Genomic DNA, 21857 nt, shown 5'->3' with positions numbered 1-21857 from the left:
TTATCCTGTTCCTACAAACATATAATACTGCAGATACTTGAAAATTGTAACAAAAAAAACAGAGAATACTGGAAATGTTCAGATTAGGAGCACAATCTACCTGCCGTGTTGCGCTCGAACAGAAGCGCGGCGTGGCTGGTAGATGTCGGGAGAAGCCTCACACTCGCTGCCCTCTAGCCACTACGCCTCGCAAGATCTGGGTAGATCAGGATCCCACCCATAATTGGCGTGACCAAGTCGCTTTCGCTTAAGTTGATTTTAAATCGACGTCAGTGAGCTCACCCAGGATCTACTGGCCTCCCGGGATAGGCTCCAGCCAGGGGCCATTCAGTATTCGACCACACAAAAGTGGACCAGGCGGAACGGCACCCAAGGGGTCTCCCAGGCCATCAAAGGCCTCTTGGTGGTCAGAGACAGTGCAGGGTGGCCCCCTGGCCCTCCCACTAGAACACAGGCACCTTGGCACTACCACCCTTGCACTGCCAAGGTGCTCGGGTGGCACTGCAAGCCCGAAGGAGCACTGCCAGGATGGCCATGTGCCAAAGTGGTACTGCCAAGGGTCAGGGTCTGAGTGGGGCCATGCCCATGAAAGTAGGGTGGAGGGGGTGTATGCAGGGTGTAGGTGTAGGGCAGGTAAGTAGAGGCCTCTGGGAAGTTGGGGGCAGGGAGGTGAAGGGTGGGAGGCGCGGAAGAGGTGGGCCTTTAACTAAGTGACTAAGGGCGTGTTTTCCCGACCTCGATGTGCTCTCACTCAAGTGCAACGAGGCCGGTGAATAACGAGAACCGCGCTGGGTGCCAAACCATTTGCGATGCGACTGGCCCAATCCCATAGGCAAAATCGGGATTCAGTCGTACTGTGGCAAGAAACCAATTATCACCACTTAAGTCCTATTGCCATACAATTAACGGGAGCCCCCCATTTCCAATCGCTTCTCGTGATTCATCGGCCACCCCAGCAAGTGGTCACAGTGGCGCCGATTAGTACTCCTATTGAAAAACATAAAACTGGCGGGTGGTACCTAAGGAGGTGAGCAGCTATCTTTGGTCACATGCAATGGGCCTGGGGCGCTGGGCTTGCTGCCGGGTATGTGTGGGCAGGGTGGCTCAGTTGGGAGGCGTGTGATGAGAGACATGTTTGTCGGGTTGGGAAATGGGATTGCTGGTCGGCCCGTATCGCAGAACAGAAAGCCCAGAAGCATCATACTGATTAATGTTCCTCGTACAAGTGTACGAGAAAGGAGGGAGGCAGAAGGGAGACAGAAGACGGGAAATTATAGGCCGATTAGCCTGGCTTAAGTCATTGGTAAGAATTTAGAGTCCATTATTAAGATGAAATGGCAGGGCGGCATGTGGCACAGTGGTTAGCACTGGGACTATGGCGCTGAGGACCCAGCTTCGAATCCCGGCCCTGGGTACTCTAAATTTGTAAAAAAACAAATTACATCGCCAGACCCCGCCAGGCCACAGTCCATGGCAGAGAACAGGGATTACCTGCCCGAGGGTGTGCCGTAGTCCAGAGAGGCGCGTGTCCCAAACTGAGGACTTCTATCCCTTGTAATTCCTGTATGCCCTGCTCTTCACTTTCCCATGACAGGGTGATATCCACAGCCCATTTGAGGCCCAACTATGGCTCATCGAGCAACTTCCGCTGGGTCGCCACTTTACTGCAGACCAATCTATCCCACAATATCTCGGTAGCACAGTGGTTAGCACAATTGCTTCACAGCTCCAGGGTCCCAGCTTCGATTCCGGCTTGGGTCACTGTCTGTGCGGAGTCTGCACATCCTCCCCGTGTGTGCGTGGGTTTCCTCCCGGTGCTCCGGTTTCCTCCCACAGTCCAAAAATGTGCAGGTTAGGAGGATTGGCCATGATAAATTGCCCTTAGTGTCCAAAATTGCCCTTAGTGTTGGGTGGGGTTACTGGGTTGTGGGGGTGGGGTGGAGGTGTTGACCTTGGGTAGGGTGCTCTTTCCAAGAGCCGGTGCAGACTCGATGGGCCATATGGTCTCCTTCTGCACTGTAAATTCTATGATAATCTATGAAAGCAGTCGGATGTTCCTTGCTGTCGCCCATCCAATGAGAGAGCATTGCGCCGATGGCACATGGTGAGGTGTCGCAGGTGACCAAGAGCAGTTTTGTGGGGTCAAAGTGGGTCAGCAGCTGAGAAGAAGTAATCTACCTTTTTACCTCAGCAAATGCCAACTCCTGCGGGCGCCCCCCACACCCACTCCTGTTTTTTTTTTTGAGAAAATTGTGCAGGGGGGGCAACATCGTCGCAAGGCCCGGGATGAATTTCCCTTAACAATTTACCAGCCCTAGGGTTGAACAGAGCTCTGGCATGCCTCCCGGCCCGGGGACCTGCCAGATGGCCCACACTTTATCTTTGATCATATGGATGCCCTCCCGGTCCACTCGATAGCCCAGGTAGATCACCACTCGGGCATGAAAAACCCAAGTAGGTCACTTCTCAGGCATGGAAAATGCACTTCTCTCTGTGGAGGCGAATCCAGGACTCTGCAAAGCGGTGGAGCACCTGGCATAGGTTATATACCGGGGAGGCGGTGGCATAGTGGTACTGTCACTAGATTAGTTAACCAGAGACCCAGTGTAATGCTGTGGGGACCCAGATTCAAATCCCGCCACTGCAGATGGTGACATTTTTATTCAATAAAAATGTGGAATTAAAAGTCTAATGATGACCATGAAACCATTGTCGATTGCCATTTTAAAAAAAACATGTGGTTCACTAATGTCATTGAGGGAAGGAAATCTGCCATCCTTACCTGATCTGGCCTACATGTGACTCCAGAACCCCAGACCCACACAATTGTCCCCTCAAGGCAATTATTGCCCCTCCCATGAATGAACAAAAAATAAATAAATACATAAAAATATAGGTGGACCTGTTCAAATTTCCCATGACCATGACGTCGTTCAGGCAGACTCCACACGTGGCAACCTACATAGAGTATTCTCCATCAGGCACTGGAAAATGGCACAGGCTGATGATACTCCAAAGGCACCTCATAGGCCCATACAACCTCCTGTGTGTGTTCAGTGTCATGTACTGACCAGACTCTGGGTTCAGCACCAACTGGAGGAACGCGTGGCTCATTTTGAGTTTGGTGAATGAGTGACCCTTGGCCAACTTGGCACACAGGTCCTCAATCCGTGGCATTGGATACCAGTCCATCTTGGAGGCTCTATTCCCCATCAATTTATGACTGATTCAGAGATGAACCGTGCCACTGGCTTAATTTTGGGGTTGTCCGGTGCTGCCTAATCCGCGAACTTCACCAGCTGGATGAGCCCCAAGCCTTCGAGCTCTGCCTCTAACTTAGGCAGTAGCACGTAGGAATATGGGGAGCACAAAAAAGCCTTGGCATGCCGTAGGGTGAACATGCGATGAAACGCAGTTCAACTGCAGATAATCATCCGCGGACAGACCAATCTATCCCGCAACATCTCAGAGAGGGCGGCAACATATTTGCAGAATTCTGCAAGCTTTCTTAGACGCACTTAGAATTCCATATGGACTCGCCAGGGTGCAGGACCGGGGCGGGCGGCCAGCCCTGGCCAGCAGTGGGCGGATGGACCATCCTACGGTTGCTACTACCTGTGTCCTTTCCAATCGCACTGTCTTCCTTATGAAACTGAAAAAATGAAAATCACTTATTGTCACAAGTAGGCTTCAAATGAAGTTACTGTGAAAAGCCCCTAGTCGCCACATACCGGCGCCTGTTTGGGGAGGCTGGAACGGGAATTGAACCGTGCTGCTGGTCTGCCTTGGTCTGCTTTAAAAGCCAGCTATTTAGCCCAGTGCTAAACCTGCCCCAAGTGGAGTGGAATGGAGGTTCGTCTGATTGATGAAGGGCACCCCCTGATGAGCCTGTGCTCGTAGGGGAACATGATTGCCATCGATCATCCCCTGGAGCTGGGGAATGCCAGCGGTCGGGGCAAATCCTGTTGCCCGAGCAGCCTGGTGGGCGTGGTCCAGATTGAAATTTATATAGTCCGCTGCCCGGGCACACATGGTATCTGTCACTGCGCGGATGCACCTGTGGACGGATATCTGAGAGATCCCAGATAGGTCCTGACTGGACCCGGCACCCTGGAAAGACTCAGGCATAAATATTAAGGGCACCTGTCACCTTGACGGCCACTGGGAGCAGGTTTCCTCCACCAGATGTGCCACCATCTGGCACAAGTGGCGCAGGTCTCCTTGGTTAGCCAAAGTCTTTGGCGGGCTGGCATCTCCTCGAAGGACAGGCACTGACAGTATACACGTGCCTCCTTCGCACTGCTTCCCGGTCTGCTGGATGGCTGGCACTGAAACCACACTGGCTGGTCCCTGCTCTTCTCTTGTTCAGGGTCCTCCCTGAGCATGCCCTGTGCCTCCAGCCTCTGTACATCCGCAAAAGCAGCTATGGCCAGTTAGATAGCAAGCATTCCTGGCTGTACTTCCTGGTGTGTCTCAGGAAGTTTGCAGAATTCTGCGAATATGGTGCCACCCTCTCTGAGATATTGTGGGATAGATTGGTCTGCAGTAAAATGGCGACCCAGCGGAAGTTGCTCGATGAGCCATAGTTGGGCCTCAAATGGGCTGTGGATATCACCCTGTCATGGGAAAGTGAAGAGCAGGGCATGCAGGAATTACAAGGGATAGAAGTCCTCAGTTTGGGACACGCGCCTCTCTGGACTACGGCGCACCCTCGGGCAGGTAATCCCTGTTCTCTGCCATGGACTGTGTCCTGGCGGGGTCTGGCAAGTGGCCTGTCACCCCAACGACTGGACAGACCCCTGTCTTGATCCGGAGCCTCTCAGGGCAGAGGCCTCACCAGTGACACTATTAGCTAACCCACTCTGCAGGACCACTAACTGTCTCCATGCCCTGCCAGCCCCCTGTACACCTGCCCCCATCCAGCCTTCTTCCGGACAGGTTGTCAAAACCCATGTGTCACACCCAGGACCTACATTACACTGCATCTATGCTCCCAGCAGACGCACACTTCCTGCCTCATCCCCACCTGTAGGACCTACCCACACACAAGCCTTTAAAGCATGGAGGCGATTGGTGGCACAGGGTGACCCTCTCCACCATCAAACAGGTGCCACCCTGCTGGCAGGATAATACACGGCCCACCTAATGAGGACACCCACAGTAGACCCTACTGGGGAGACAGGAGAGGGCTGCAGAGCCTATTGCTGACACGGGTTGCGGCAGCCACCGGTATCCCTGTTGATAGGAACAGGTGGTGAGGATAGAGGCTACCCGGTGCCACTCAATGCTGGGGACAAGGGTGCAGTGGGGAAGGCAACATATCGGGGCAACGGCTGAGGGGTGGGTGTTGGTTTTGTGGAGGGTGGAGCTGAAGTGCAGCACCATGTAGCCTGTTGGATCTGGATGGTCAAGGGAATAATCATCTTGCTAACATGTCTTCTCTTTTCCCCGCTGCAGAGAATTCAGGGAGCTAGGGTGGAAACTTAGATCTAGGACAAACAGAGTTATTATCTCTGGGTTGTTTCCCGTGCCACGTGATAGCGAGACGAGGAATAGGGAGAGAGAGGAGTTGAACACGGGGCTACAGGGATGGTGCAGGAGGGAGGGTTTCAGATTTCTGGATAATTGGGGCTCATTCTGGGGTCGGTGGGACCTCTACAAACGGGATCGTCTACACCTGGACCAGAGGGGTACCAATATCCTGTGGGGGAAATTTGCTAATGCTCTTCTGGAGGGTTTAAACTAGTTCAGCAGTGGCTTGGGAACCTGAATTGTAGCTCCAGTATACAGGAGGTTGAGAGTAGTGAGGTCATGAGTAAGGTTTCAAAGTTGCAGGAGTGTACCGGCAGGCAGGAAGGTGGTTTAAAGTGTGTCTTCTTCAATGCCAGGAGCATCCGGAATAAGGTGGGTGAACTTGCGGCATGGGGTGGTACCTGGGACTTCGATGTTGTGGCCATTTCAGAGACATGGATAGAGCAGGGACAGGAATGGTTGTTGCATGTGCCGGGGCTTAGATATTTCAGCAAGCGCAGGGAAGGTGGTAAAAGAGGGGGAGGTGTAGCATTGTTAGTCAAGGACAGTATTACGGTGGCAGAAAGGACATTTTAATGAGGACTCGTCTACTGAGGTAGTATGGGCTGAGGTTAGAAACAGGAAAGGAGAGGTCACCCTGTTAGGGGTTTTCTTTAGGCCTCTGAAAAGTTCCAGAGATGTAGAAGAAAGGATTGCAAAGATGATTCTGGATAGGAGCGAAAGCAACAGGGTAGTTGTTATGGGGGACTTTAACTTTCCAAATATTGACTGGAAACGCTATAGTTCGAGTACTTTAGGTGGGTCCTTTTTTGTCCAATGTGTGCAGGAGGGTTTTCTGACACAGTATGTAGATAGGCCAACGAGAGGCGAGGCCATATTGGATTTGTTACTGGTTAATGAAACAGGACAGGTGTTAGATTTGTAGGTAGGTGAGCACTTTGGTGATAGTGACCACAATTCGATTACGTTTACTTTAGTGACGGAAAGAGATAGGTATATACCGCAGGGCAAGAGTTATATCTGGGGGAAAGGCAATTATGATGCGATGAGGCAAAACTTAGGATGCATCGGATGGAGAGGAAAACTGCAGGGGATGGGCACAATGGAAATGTGGAGCTTGTTCAAGGTACAGCTACTGCGTGTCCTTGATAAGTATGTACCTGTCAGGCAGGGAGGAAGTGGTCGAGCAAGGGAATCGTGGTTTACTAAAGCAGTCGAAACACTTGTCAAGAGGAAGAAGGAGGCTTATGTAAAGATGAGACATGAAGGTTCAGTTAGGGCACTCGAGAGTTAAAAGTTAGCTAGGAAGGACCTAAAGAGCGAGCTAAGAAGAGCCAGGAGGGGACATGAGAAGTCTCTGGCAGGTAGGATCAAGGATAACCCTAAAGCTTTCTATAGCTATGTCAGGAATAGACAAATGACTAGGGTAAGAGTAGGGCCAGTCAAGGACAGTAGTGGGAAGTTGTGCTTGGAGTCCGAGGAGATAGGAGAGGTGCTAAATGAATAGTTTTCGTCAGTACTCACACAGGAAAAAGACAATGTTGTCGAGGAGAATACTGAGATTCAGGCTACTAGACTAGAAGGGCTTGAGGTTCATAAGGAGGAGGTGTTAGCAATTCTGGAAAGTGTGAAAATAGATAAGTCACCTGGGCCAGATGGGATTTACCCTAGGATTCTCTGGGAAGCTAGGGAAGAGATTGCTGAGCCTTTGGCTTTGATCTTTATGTCATCTTTGTCTACAGGAATAGTGCCAGAAGACTGGAGGATAACAAATGTTGTCCCCTTGTTCAAGAAGGGGAGTAGAGACAACCGCGGTAACTATAGACCAGTGAGCCTTACTTCTGTTGTGGGCAAAATCTTGGAAAGGCTTATAAGCGATAGGATGTATAACCATCTGGAAAGGAATAATTTGATTAGAGATAGTCAACACGGTTTTGTGAAGGGTAGGTCGTGCCTCACAAACCTTATTGAGTTCATTGAGAAGGTGACCAAACAGGTGGATGAGGGTAAGCAGTTGATGTGGTGTATATGGATTTCAGTAAAGCGTTTGATAAGTTTCCCCATGGTAGGCTACTGCAGAAAATACGGAGGCATGGGATTCAGGGTGATTTAGCAGTTTGGATCAGAAATTGGCTAACTGGAAGAAGACAAAGGGTGGTGGTTGATGGGAAGTGTTCAGACTGGAGTCCAGTTACAAATGGCGTACCACAAGGATCTGTTTTGGGGCCACTGCTGTTTGTCATTTTTATAAATGACCTGGAGGAGGGCGTAGAAGGATGGGTGAGTAAATTTGCAGATGACACTAAAGTCGGTGGAGTTGTGGACAGTGCGGACGGATGTTACAAGTTAGGGTTGAAAAGAAGGCTTACGGTGTGTTAGCTTTTATTGGCAGAGGGATTGAGCTTCGGAGCCATGTGGTCATGTTGCAGCTGTACAAAACTCTGGTGCGGCCGCATTTGGAGTATTGCGTGCAATTCTGGCCGCCGCATTACAGAAAGGATGTGGAAGCATTGGAAAGGGTGCAGAGGAGATTTACCAGAATGTTGCCTGGTATGGAGGGAAGATCTTATGAGTGAAGGCTGAGGGACTTTAGGCTGTTTTCGTTAGAGAGAAGGTTAAGAGGTGACTTAATTGAAGCAAACAAAATGATCAGAAGATTGGATAGGGTGGACAGTGAGAGCCTTCTTCTTCGGGTGGTGATGTCTGGCACAAGGGGACATAGCTTTAAATTGAGGGGAGATAGATATGACAGATGTCAGAGGTAGGTTCTTTACTCAGAGAGTAGTAAGGGCGTGGAATGCCCTGCCTGCAACACTAAGGGCATTCAAATGGTCATTGGATAGACATATGGACAATAAGGGAATAGTGTAGATGGGCTTTAGAGTGGTTTCACAGGTTGGCCCAACATCGAGGGCCGAAGGGCCTGTACTGCGCTGTAATGTTCTATGTTCAGGGTAACTGAGAAGCTGAATGTCAGAAAATTAAGGTAATTAATGTCAGCAGAGAACAAGTATTGTAGAAACCTGTTGAACACATCTAACAAATACCCATGACTTGATGGTTTTAATAGGGGTAGCCGCAAAGACAGTGGGTGCACTCATTATGACTTTGCAAAATTTCTAGATTCTAAATGGTCCCAACAGATTTGAAGCTGCTATTCCAGAAAGGAGGCAGAGATAAAACAGGGAACTACAGGCCAGTTAGCCTGACATACTCATTGGAAAATGCTGAAATCCATTATGTAGGAAATCTTAACACTTATAAAATCATAGTATGATCAGACAAAGTCAATGTGGTATCGCAAAAGGAAAATCTAGCTAGTGGGGTAAATAAAGGAGAACTTTATTTGCAAAAGGTTCTCGATAAAATGCCACATGTAAGGTTAATATACAAAATAAGAGCTCATGGAGTTGGAGGAATTATGAGAGAGAGAGGGAGACCCATTATGAATTCACCTGATTTTCACTGTAAGGGACCTACATTTGTCTTCACCAGTCTGTTTTTCTTCACATATCCATAGAGCAGTTATAGCGGAAGGCTGTGGAGGTCACCCAGAGAGGTCATGAATGAAGCTGATCCAGATTACAGACTTTCAAAAAGGGTTCTCAAGGAACTTGACCTTCTTTCCTTTCTTTCTATGCCCCTATTAATAAAGCCAAGAATACTATATGCTTTTTTAATTGCTCTCTCCATCTGCCTTGCTACCTCCAATGATCTGTGCACATTTACACCCAAGTCTCTCAGCCCCTGCACTCTCTAAGAATTTTACGACTTATTTTAAAGTATCTCTCCAGGTTCTTCCTACCAAAATGCATCACTTCACACTTCTTTGCAATGAACTTTATCTGCCAACTATCTGCCCACTTCATCAACTTATCCATGTCCTTTTGAAGTTGTACACTGTCCTCTTCACAGTTTACATTACTTCCAGGTCTTGTGTCATCCACAAGCTTTGAAACGATCCCCTGTACTCCAACTCTGAACCTTTTGTATTTCTCTTGGTTCTCAACTATATTTCCTTCCTGATACCCGTCAAAAGCACACTTTTTCTTCCTTACCTCAATAATTTTCCAAATTGCGCTGGCTCTTCCTAATCAATCCACAAATCTGTTGTGTGGCACTGTATCAAATGTCTTATGAAACGCCAACAGTATTACTCTCATCAACCCTTTCTGTTGCCTCCTCAAAAACGGCAGCAAATTTGCTAAACATGATTTCCCCTTTAGAAAACGATGTTGCCTCTTCCTAGTTAATCCATATTTTCTATGTGACTATTAATTCCATCCTGAATAATTGTTTCCAGAAGTTTTCCCACAACTAATGAGATTTCAGAATTTAACTAAATACAATTGTGCAGTATCATATTGCCTGTGAGCAGTAACTTGATAATGAAGTCCAGGTACCATAGGATGTGGTCTTAGTTCCTCTTTCCACTTGATTTCAGTTGTGCCAATGCTTTTGAGCAACAAGCAGACCAGGTACATGCTCACAAGTATGGATGTATAGTTGTGAGGGAAGGGAGCTGCTAACTGGGACATTCATGCACATGTCCCAACAACCTCAACACAAGGTAAATTACGGACATCAGCGGTGAGTAAATTAATAGGTTAAGTAAGATAAAGTAATTTTAAATAGTTCAGTTGTAGGACTCACCACAAATAAGATTAAATCCCAGTTGAATGGTTCTCTTTCTTGAGCTTCGCTTCTTTGAGCTTGTCGCTGTTTTGGGACAACTGGTTGATTCACTCCAGTTGAAATCCCTTTCCCATTGAAGTGTTCCCGATTTGGAGCAGTTGAATTGGAGCACTGCAACAAATTACAAGAGGACAATATAAAGTTGCAGAATCAGCAAATACTTGAAAAATTAAATTCAATACAGAAAAGCGTGAGGAAAATATATTTTTGTAGGAAGAATAGAGAGATCATGTATTACTTGGAAATTGCAAGTGTAGATGGGGTAGAGAAACAAAGGTCAGAATGCAAGTACAACATTAAAGGTTGTGCCACAGACTGGCAAGGCCAAAATAAAGACACAAACAAAGCCCTAGGTTGTATTTCCAGATAAAAGAAGGAATAAAAAGAGGCATATGATGTATGCCGGAATAATAATACCAATAGAAATCAGAAAGAGTTTCTCAAATGGAGAGAGGAGCTAAGGATGGAATAAAGAAGGCTAAGAGGAAGCATGAGGAATGAATGGCAGTGCCTTCAGTTCCTTCATCCAAATCGTTGATGCATATTGTGAAAAGTTGTGGTCCCAGCACAGACCCCTGAGACACAACACTAGTCACCGGCTGCCATCCTGAAAAAGACCCCTTTATCCCCACTCTCTGCCTTCTGCCAGTCAGCCAATCCTCTATCCATGCCAGGATCTTACCCTTAACACCATTGGCTCTTTACTTATTTAATAGTCTCCTATGCGGCACCTTGTCAAAAGCCTTCTGGAAAACGTCCATTGGTTCTCCTTTGTCTAACTTCCTTGTTACTTCCTCAAAGAACTCGAACAGATTTGTAAGACATGACCTCCCCTTGACGAAGCCGTGCTGACTCAGTCCTATTTTATCATGCACTTCCAAGTACTCCGCGATCTCATCTTTAATAATGGACTCTAAAATCTTACCAATGACCAAAGTCAGGCTAACCGGCCTATACTTTCCCGTCTGCTGCCTCCCTCCCTTCTTAAACAAGTGTTACATTAGCCACTTTTCAGTCCTCTGGGACCCTTCCTGCCTCCAGTGATTCCTGAAATATCACCACCAATGCCTCCACAATCTCCTGAGCAATCTCTTTTAGAACCCTGTGGTGTAGTCCATCCAGACCAGGTGATTTATCCACCTTCAGACCTTTCAGTTTCCCCAGAACCTTCTCCTTAGTGATGGTCACTGCACTCACCTCTGCCCCCTGGTTCTCCTGGAGCTTTGGCACCCCACTGGTTTCTTCCACCGTGAAGACTGATGCAAAGTAACTATTCAGTTTGTCTGCCATTTCTTTTTTTCCTATTATTACTTCTCCAGCCACATTTTCCAGTGGTCCAATGTCTATTTTTGCCTCTCTCTTACCTTTTATATATTGAAAAAAACATTTCCTATCTTCCTTTATATTACTAGCTAGCTTGCACTCATACTTCATCTACTCCCCCCTTATTGCTTTTTTAGTTGTCCTCTACTCACTTTTAAACGCTTCCCAATCCTCTGGCTTCCCACTAATCCTCGCCACTTGTTTGCTTTTTCTTTAGCTTTTATGCTGTCCTTGACTTCCCTCATCAGCCATGGATGCCTTGGCCTCCCCTTAGCATGTTTCCTCCTCCTTAGGATGAATTTCTGTTGTGCCTCCCGAATAACCCCCAAAGACTCCTGCCATTGCTGTTCCACTGTTATCCCTGCTTGGCTCTTTTTCCAATCAAGTCTGGCCAGCTCCTGCCTCATGACTTTGTGGTTACCCTTATTTAATTGTAATATCGTTACATCTGATTGCAGCTTCTCGCTCTCAAACTGCAGGGTAAATTCTATTATATTGTGGTCACTGCTCCCGAAGGGTTCCTTCACCTTAAGTTCCCTAATCTGGGGCGAGATGCTCCGACCCCCCGCCGGGTCGGAGAATCGCTGGGGGCTAGCGTGAATCCCGTCCCTGCCGGTTGCCGAAGTCTCCGGCACCGGATATTCGGCGGGGGCGGGAATCGCGCCGCACCGGTTGGCGGGCCCCCACGCTCGATTCTCTGGCCCGAATGGGCCGAAGTCCTGCCGCTAAAATGCCTGTCCCGCCGGCGTAAATTAAACTACCTACCTTACCGGCGGGACAAGGCGGCGCGGGCGGGCTCCGGGGTCCTGGGGGGGGCGATCTGGCCCCGGGGGGTGCCCCCACGGCAGCCTGGCCCGCGATCGGGGCCCACCGATCCGCGAGCGGGCCTGTGCCATGGGGGCACTCTTTCCCTTCCGCCTCCGCCACGGTCTCCAGCATGGCGGAGACGGAAGAGACTCCCTCCACTGCGCATGCGCGGGAATGCCGTCAGCGTCGCTGACGCTCCCGCGCATGCGCCGCCCGGAGATGTCATTTCCGCGCCAGCTGGCAGGGCACCAAAGGCCTTTTCCGCCAGCTGGCGGGGCGGAAATTCGTCCGGCGCCGACCTAGCCCCTCAAGGTTGGGGCTCGGCCCCCAAAGATGCGGAGCATTCCGCACCTTTGGGGCGGCGCGATGCCCGTCTGATTTGCGCCGTTTTGGGCGCCAGTCGGCGGACATCGCGCCGTTTCCGGATAATTTCGCCCCAGGTCTGCCTCATTATACATCACCAAATCCAGAATTGGCTGTTCCCTATTAAGCTCTATCACACGCTGCTCCACAAGCTGTCTCTTAGACATTCCATAAATTCCTTTCCTTGGGATCCACTACCAACCTGATTTTCCCAGTCCACCTGCATATTGAAGACCCCCATGATTATTGTAATATTGCCTTTTTTACATGCCTTTTCTATCTCCTGGTTTATTTTCTGCCCCACATCCTGACTACTGCTAGGGGGCCTGTACATAACTCCCATCAGGGTCTTTTTACCTTTGCGATATCTCAAATCTACCCACAGAGATTCTGGGCGGGATTCTCTCTGCCTGCGCCGGTTTGAAGAATCCCCGTTCCCAACGGTATTCCGTGTGACGCCGGTCCGACATCGTTATGGGGAGGGGGGGGGCATTTGACGTGACATGGGGGCTGGATATGGACAGGAGGCTGCACAATGCCACCAGCTTGGCCAGCGAGCACGGGAGGCGTTGATCGCCGCACGTTTCACCAACTAGGTGGTAGGGGCTCACTGAGCATGGACACTGACCCCACTGTACGGCACCACCTCACCGTGCCCACCTCTAACAACACCCATGAGACGCACCTCCCCCCCCACCACCTACCAATCTTACCTCCCACACAACCTCATGCACCACACCCCTCCATTACACATCCACCTGCGGCACAACGGGCTGGGCTCACACGGTTGCTAGTGGAAGCGGGTGTGGTCCATGGCATGGAGGATGATGACAACCCGCTCTACGATGGGCTGTCAGCTCCAAATCGTTAGACAATGTCTGATTCATGGTCACAGTTACACCCTCCACCTGGGTGGTCCCAGTATGCGTGTTGGACACTCCATCACATTGTCCTGTCGAATCGCTGGGAGCGGGGGGGCGTGAACGTCCTATAACTAAACTGTGCCCTGCACCCATGCCTACCTACTAGGTGCCTAACTTCCTGGCCTTACGGGCCCTACCACTACGTCTCTGTGACTCCCCAGACGGTACAGCAGGAGTGGAGGCGGACTGCTGAGACCCCTGCCCTGCGACTTGGCTCCCTGTTGGCGCTCGTTTCCTGGGCGGCCCAGCTTGGATAGGCCAGGCTGACCCTCGGGCATCCTGGATGGAATGGTGCCACCCTGTTCTGCCCACCGGATGTACCAGGGACAGAACGGGGGGAGTCCAAGGTGCTGTGGTGTTCCGGGACCTCCCCTGCAGCAGTCACCGGCACGGGCCCCAGCCCCCTCCTCCTCCCTCGGAGTGCCCGGTGGCCCCCGGGCCTCTCTATGGGACGGGGGTGCGAGCAGAGACAAGCCCTGAGGCACCACCGACACCTGCCGCTGCCAGCCCTAGAGGCCCGCTGTGGTATCGTCCAAGGTCCTTACTTCAGCAGCGATGGAGCTCAGGGAGTGGCCCATCCCTGTCTGGGATTGCGCCATCTCCCTCTGGGCTTGTGCGATGGCCGCTCTCAGCGATGGCCTGCTGAGACTGAGCCATCGCCTGGGCGAGACCGCCGATGCTCTCAGCGATGGCCTGCTGAGACTAGGCCACACTGCGGAGCGTGGCTGAAATGTCCAGCTGACTATGGCACATGGCTGCTTGTGAGAGGGCATCCCTCTCCTGGGCCACGGATGACGCTTGCACATGAAGCCCCACGCCTTGCATAACCTGACCCATAGCCGGCACCGTTGCCCCCATTGCCTCCACAGCGGACACCACGTGTGCAGTGTCGGCCTGGGTGGCAGCCATGACCGGCACCACTCCCTGCTCCTGAATGCGGATGGACTCCACCACCTGCGTCTGCTGCTGCTGGAAGCCGGCCTGCATCCCGTTGTCTAGTCCCTGGGTGTCTAACTGCATCGGGTGTATGGGTGGGTCTGGTTGGTCCAGGAACCCGGGAACTGTCTGGGCGGCAGCTGGTTGCAGGGGCTGGGCTGCCCTCCGACCATCCGGCCCCTCGGCTGCTCCTACCTCCACCTGCTGTCCAGGTACGGCTGTGCGGTGCGCACCAGTTGGTGTCCCAGAAGCCTCATCACTAAAGTGGACAGGGCACACAGGTCACTCAGACCGAAGCCCAAGGCAGGGGAGCAGCCGAGAGCGAAGCCATACCAATACCAGGATCGGGAAAGGATCCTGCAGTGGGCCAGGCAAACTAAGGCAAGCACATGGGAAGGATCAAAGAATCCAGGTCTATCAGAACATTGGGGCAGACCTGGCAAAGAAAAGGGCCGTATTTAACAAGGCAAAGTAGGCGCTCTGCAAGAGTGGGGTGCGATTCAACATGCTGTTGCCGGCCAGAATCTGGGTCATGTACCAGAGCAAAGAATATTACATCAGCACCCTAACAGCAGCAAATGACTTTGTACGGACTAACGGCCTGGACCAAGAACAGGCACGGCAGCGATGAAGTCGTGGCGGAGGAGGACCGTTAAAAGACAGAGATAGAATCAGAGACATATAGTCTTGGCTACGTGTTTGCGCGGGACTGCACTGACTCGTTCAGAGCAGAAAGACCGGGTACAGGAGAGAGCGAGGACAGGGAAAGCAGGTGAGGGGGTGGAGAGGAAAAACAGGCAGCCAGAGGGCACAGACAAAGGGCTAGTCCAGCCCTGGGAAGGGAGCCACTGTACTAGGAGGGAGGGCTAGCACGGGAAGACAGGCAGTAAGAAGGGCGCGTCGCACCTCTCAGCAAAGAGGGAGAATCTGGCCCAGGATGGGGGGAGACAGAGCGGCAGGGAGGGGGAATGCAGGGGGGGGGGGGGGGGGACGACAGGGAGGGAGGGACCCGGGGAAGGGGGCAAGGGGGCAGAGGGGGAGTACAGAACACACAGGGAATAAACTGAGAAAAAGAGTCGGCAATCGTGTTGGCTTTGGCAGTAGGGATCAGGCCGAGGAAACAAGACGGTGATGCAAGCAGTCACTTTGGAGGGTCCCTAAACAAAGGGAACCCCCAGAGTGCAGGGGTGCACCCACGTAGCGTACACACAGTTGGCCCCCATGTTGGGTGTCTCCTGGACAAAAGGAAACCCCGGAGTGCAGCGGCCCGACCTCATGGTGAGAACGGTGACCGTGGCCATTTTGGCCCCCTAAGAAAGGGAAAACCCGGAGTGCAGCGGGGCGTCCACCATGGTTGATCCCGCAGGAACGGGGGGACAGAAGCCCCCATCAGGATAATCACTTGGCATGTAAGGGGACTTAACGGCATGGTGAAAAGATCCTGAGATTTTGCCCACTTGAGAAGCCTGAAGATCGACATAATCCTCCTACAGGAGACACATCTGAGGGAGAAGGACCGACTGCTGGTAAGAAAGAGCTGGGTGGGCAGACGTACCATTCATGCTACAGGACGAGGGCTAGGGGAATAGCCAATCTGATTAGCAAGAGGACGAGGTTTACGGAGACCAGGATGGTTACAGGCCAAGGATGATGATACGTCATGGTCAGCAGTGTCGTAGACGGGGCACCGGTCGTACTGGTAAATGTGTCCGCGCCCAACTGGGACGACGCGGACTTTATAAAGAAGACCATGGCGGAAATCCCCGACATTGACACACACCAATTGATCATGGGGGGGCGACTTTAACTGCGTACAGGACCCGCTGACTGACCGATCAAACCCCAGAACAGGGAAAAAGACAGGTGTAGCTAGGGAACTGGGAACATTCATGGAGCAGATGGGTGCAATGGACCCATGGAGGTTACCGCACCCCGGGGAGAGAAAATTTTTGTTCTTCTCACCGGTCCACAATGTATACACCCGGATATACTTCTTTGCAGTGGGGAAATCGATGCTTCCAGGAATAGTAAGAGCGAGATGCTCCGCGATAGTCATCTCCGACCACGCTCCACACCACATGGATGTAAGGTTGGAGATGGGCCGTGCCCAACGCCCCACATGGAGGTTGGACATGGACCTCTTGGCCGACGAGGCCTTCTGCCAGGAAACATCACAGGCCATAGGCGACTACATTAATAACAACCGGAACGGGGAAGTTCACCTTCCACGTTCTGGGAGGCACTGAATGGCATGATCATGGGGAAAATAATTATCGCCTACAAGGCTCACAGAGACAGGGAGGAGAGGGTGGCCAGGCAACAGCTGATTGACTCCATCCTGGAGGTCGTTAAAAAGTACTCCGAGGCTCGTACCGTAGAGCTTCTGTTGGAGAGGTAAACGTTACAAATAGACTTTAACCTGCTATCCACTAGGAAAGTAGTACACCAACTCCGCCAGACATGGGGGACCTTCTGCGAGCATGGAGAAAAGGCTGACCGCCTACTGGCTCACCAGCTGAGAAAGCAGGCAGCCACGAGGGAATTAACGCAGATAAAAGACAGCAAAGACAGACTGGTAACTGAACCAAAAGAGGTCAACCGGACATTTGAGCCATTCTACCGAGGACTGTGATGCACGATCAATAACCACTAAAGCGAGATTGTAGTCCAACTGAAGGCTTTAATAAGCTAGATGTTTCTCCCAGCAGCTCAGGTACAGAATGAAGGCTGCTGGGGCGGCACGGGCTCTTATACCCCGCCTTGCAGGGCGGAGCTTACCATAGAGCTTGACCAATAGGAAACATACAATATCTACCAATGGTGTTCCAGCATTACCAGGTACCGTAATACCTCTACACAGACTACCACATTCACCCCCTGTTAAAAAAAGAGTCCAGCAGGGGTGGTGGCCTGATATTACAATATGGTAAGGTGGTAGAAATTATAGTTATGGAGGTACAGTAATGCCTCCATACAGCGTTTTGTAACTATTTACAATTCTATTTACTATTTACAATTTCTGATTCATAATTAACTACACACTTTAAAATGAAGCAATCAGTCGATCAGGGGCCCTGGCCGTCCTCTGTGATCGTTGGAGCTTCGGTGGTGACTCTGGTGGAGGCTCGGGCGTCTGTGACTCCGGGGGCGTGGCCTCGATCTCTGGCAGCTACGACAACCCTAGACGGCGCTGGTGGGAAAACGGTTGACCTCGGAAGGGAGCACCTGCGGGGTGCGTCGGTGGGTGGGGGGGCCTAGACGGGGCCGGCGGAAGGACCGATCCTCCTGTAAGGTGCACTGGTGGGGGGAAGGGGGGGACTGGTGGCTGGGGTGTGCGTGGGGCTCCGGCAGGCGGCAGGTCTCGTAGGGAGACCGTATCTTGTCGGCCGTCGGGGTACGCCACGTAGGCGTACTGGGGGTTAGCGTGGAGAAGATGGATCCTCTCAAACGGGTCCGACTTGTGTGCCCGCACGTGTTTTCGGAGCAGAATGGGTCCGGGAGCTGCCAGCCAGATCGGGAGCGAGGTCCCAGAGGAGGGCTTCCTGGGGAAGACAAGGAGACGTTCGTGAGGTGTTTGGTTGGTTGTGGTACAAAGCAGTGACTGGATGGAGTGGAGGGCATCCGGGAGGACTTCCTGCCAGCGGGAGACTGGGAGATTCCTGGAGCAGAGGGCCAGTAGGACGGTCTTCCAGACCGTTCTGTTCTCCCTCTCTACCTGTCCGTTACCCCGGGGGTTGTAACTGGTCATCCTGCTCAAGGCGATGTCCTTGCTGAGCAGGAATTGACACAGTTCGTCGCTCACAAAGGAGGACCCCCTATCACAATGTATGTAAGCGGGGAACCCGAACAGTGCAAAGATGCTATGGAGGGCCTTGATGACGGTGGTTGCGGTCATGTCGGGGCAGGGGATGGCGAATGGGAACCGGGAGTACTCGTCAATCATGTTCAAGAAGTACATGTTGCGGTCGGTGGAGGCGAGGGGGCCTTTGAAGTCCATGCTGAGGCGTTCAAAGGGACGAGAAGCCTTTATCAGGTGCGCTTTCTCTGGCCGGTAGAAGTGCGGTTTTCACTCCGCGCAGATTTGGCAGTCCCTGGTGGCTGTCCTGACCTCCTCGATGGAGTAGGGCAGGTTGCGGGTCTTGATAAAGTGGAAAAAGCGAGTGACCCCCAGGTGGCAGAGATCCTCGTGGAGGGCTCGGAGGCGGTCCACTTGTGCGTTGGCACATGTGCCGCGGGACAGGGCATCAGGAGGCTCGTTTAGCTTCCTGGGACGATACAAGATCTCGTAGTTGTAGGAGGAGAGTTCGATCCTCCACCGCAAGATCTTATCGTTTTTGATCTTGCCCCACTGTGCATTATCGAACATGAAAGCAACCGACCGTTGGTCAGTGAGAAGAGTGAATCTCCTGCCGGCCAGGTAATGCCTCCAATGTCGCACAGCTTCTACTATGGCCTGGGCCTCCTTTTCGACTGAGGAGTGGCGGATTTCGGAAGCATGGAGGGTACGTGAGAAGAAAGCCACGGGTTGAGGGTGGCCGCCAGAGCTACGTCAAACGCGTCGCTCTCGACCGGGGAGGGACTCGTCGATGGCGTGCATCGTGGGCCTTTGCAATGTCTGCTTTGATGCGGCTGAAGCCCTGGATGGCCTCTATCGACAGGGGAAAAGCTGTGGATTGGATCAGGGGACGGGCCTTGTCCGCATAGTTGGGGACCCACTGGGCAAAATAAGAGAAAAACCCGAGGCAGATCTTCAGGGCCTTGGAGCAGTGAGGGAGGGGGAACTCCATAAGGGGGCGCATGCGTTCAGGGTCGGGGCCTATAACTCCATTTCGCACTACGTAGCCGAGGATGGCTAGGCGGCCGGTGCTAAACACGCATTTATCCTTATTATATGTAAGGTTAAGGATCTTTGCGGTCTGGAGGAATTTTTAAAGTCCCTTCCCTGGACTGTGAGGTTTGCTACACAAAACCCCTTTATCTCTACTGAGTGGGAACCAGAGGCCAAGGAGATGTTTTGATTAACGGGATGGACGAGGAGGGAACAGCGCCTTACCGTGTCAGGGTGTATGAAGCTCTCCGTGCTCCCAAAGTCAATTAAGCAGGACTTCTCGTGCCCGTTGATTAGTACCGTTGTTGTAGCAGTTGAGTGTTCGAGGCCGGGACTGGTCTAGGGTCTCCGAGGCTAATCTCAGCAGTTAAGTGTTCTCTTCGGGCGGTGTGCGGTCAGCCGAGTTGGGGTCCTGGGACTCCATCCAAGATGGCGGCTCCCATTGGTCGCACATGGCTGGGGGTGCACAAAATGGCGGCGCCCGTACATCGAACATGGCGTCTGCGGGACAAGATGGTGGCGCCTGGGGGCCGCACGTGGCCCTGGAGTAGGAAGATGGCGGCACCCGCTGGCCGCACGGGGACCGTGGAGAGGTTTGTGGTGACGGTCCGCATTCGCTGCCGGAGACCACGGGCCTGGCATACGAAGTGGCCCTTTTTACCGCATCCCTTGCAGGTGGATGCGCGGGCCTGGCAGCGCTGCCGGGGGTGCATGACCTGCCCGCAAAAGTAGCAGCGGGGCCCCCCGGGGTTGCAGGCTGCTTTGCAACACAAGCTTGTGGGGGGGTGGGGGTGTCTCGGGGTCGGCTGCGGAGGGCTTCCATGCTGCCCAGGGGGCTGCCGCGCGGTCGGGAACGTAAGCGCGGGCGTTTCTGGAGGCCACAGGTATCTTTTTCCAGCAATCGCTGGCGGATTTGCGAGGACAGCATACCTGCCACGAAAGCGTCCCGGTTCAAGAGTTCTGTGTGGTTGCTCGCCGAAACCTGCGGGCAGCTGCAGTTTCTCCCCAACACCAGGAGCGCATGGTAGAATTCTTCCAGCGATTCCCCAGGAATTTGTCGCCTCGTTGCTCACAGATGTCGAGCGTAGACCTGGTTTACCGGACGAATATAATGTCCTTTTAGCAGCTCTATTGCTGCATCGAAGTCTTCCGTGTCCTCGATGAGGGTGTAGATTTCTGGGCTCACCCTCAGGTGCAGGACTTGCATTTTCTGTTCTCCCATGGGTGTGTTTTCGACTGTTCCGAGATATCCTTTAAAACACGCCAGCCAGTGCTTGAAGATTGCCGCTGAGTTCGCCGCGTGGGGGCTGAGTTGCAGACACTCCGGCTTGATTCGGAGCTCGATCCTTTTAAATCTAGCTTATTAAATTGATGCACAATCAATGACCACTAAAGCGAGGTTGTAGTCCAACTGAAGGCTTTAATAAGCTAGATGTTTCCCCCAGCAGCTCAGGTACAGAATGAAGGCTGCTGGTGCGGCACGGGCTCTTATACTCCGCCTTGCAGGGCGGAGCTACCATACAGCTTGACCAATCGGAAACATACAATATCTACCAATGGTGTTCCAGCATTACCAGGTACCGTAATACCTCTCCACAGACTACCACAGACTGTACACCTCTGACCCTCCCCGATGAAACAGTCCCTCGATGATCTGGATATGGCAGTTGTAGGAGAGGACAGGTGGGGGGAGATGGAAGCAGCAATCGATCTGGGAGAAATCATGGAAAGCATCAGCTCCATGCAGGCGGGGAAGGCGCCAGGACCCGATAGGTTCCCTGTGGACTTCTATAAAAAATTTGCACCAGCGCTGGCCCCATGTCTAAGGAACATGTTTGCAGATTCGCTGGTGAGGAGCACCCTGTCTCCTACACAGGCCATGATATCACTGATACCCAAAAAAGACAAAGACCCGACGGAATGCGGATTGTACTGACCCATTTCGCTGCTAAAAGGAGGGATTCAGATTTCTGGATAACTGGGGCTCTTTCTGGGGAAGGTGGGACCTCTACAAACAGGATGGTCTACATCTGAACCTGCGGGGCACAAATATCCTGGGGGGGAGATTTGTTAGTGCTCTTTGGGGGGGTTTAAACTAATGCAGCAGGGGCATGGGAACCTGGATTGTAGTTTTAGGGTAAGGGAGAATGAGAGTATAGAGGTCAGGAGCTCAGATTTGAAGTCGCAGGAGGGGGCCAGTGTTCAGGTAGATGGTTTGAAGTGTGTTTACTTCAATGCCAGGAGTATACGAAATAAGGTAGGGGAACTGGCAGCATGGGTTGGTACCTGGGACTTCGATGTTGTGGCCATTTCGGAGACATGGATAGAGCAGGGACAGGAATGGATGTTGCAGGTTCCGGGGTTTAGGTGTTTTAGTAAGCTCAGAGAAGGAGGCAAAAGAGGGGGAGGTGTGGCACTGCTAGTCAAGAGCAGTATTACGCTGGCGGAGA

The 21857-nt window shown here is 52.0% G+C and overlaps 1 protein-coding gene across 1 annotated transcript in view; it reads right to left on the bottom strand.

The window, feature by feature from the left end:
* LOC140391778 (transmembrane protein 182-like) overlaps positions 1 to 21857 on the bottom strand; it is a 131244-nt gene that overhangs the window by 62433 nt on the left and 46954 nt on the right. The window contains exon 3 of the mRNA XM_072476642.1: positions 10186 to 10338. Coding sequence (XP_072332743.1) covers positions 10186 to 10338 — 153 coding nt within the window. The remainder of the gene's footprint in view (positions 1 to 10185; positions 10339 to 21857) is intronic.

This window comes from Scyliorhinus torazame, chromosome 15 (genome assembly GCF_047496885.1).
Source record: "Scyliorhinus torazame isolate Kashiwa2021f chromosome 15, sScyTor2.1, whole genome shotgun sequence".
Lineage (NCBI taxonomy): Eukaryota > Metazoa > Chordata > Chondrichthyes > Carcharhiniformes > Scyliorhinidae > Scyliorhinus > Scyliorhinus torazame.
Note: the sequence above shows the minus strand (reverse complement) of the source record. Positions and strands in the feature narration are given on the sequence as shown.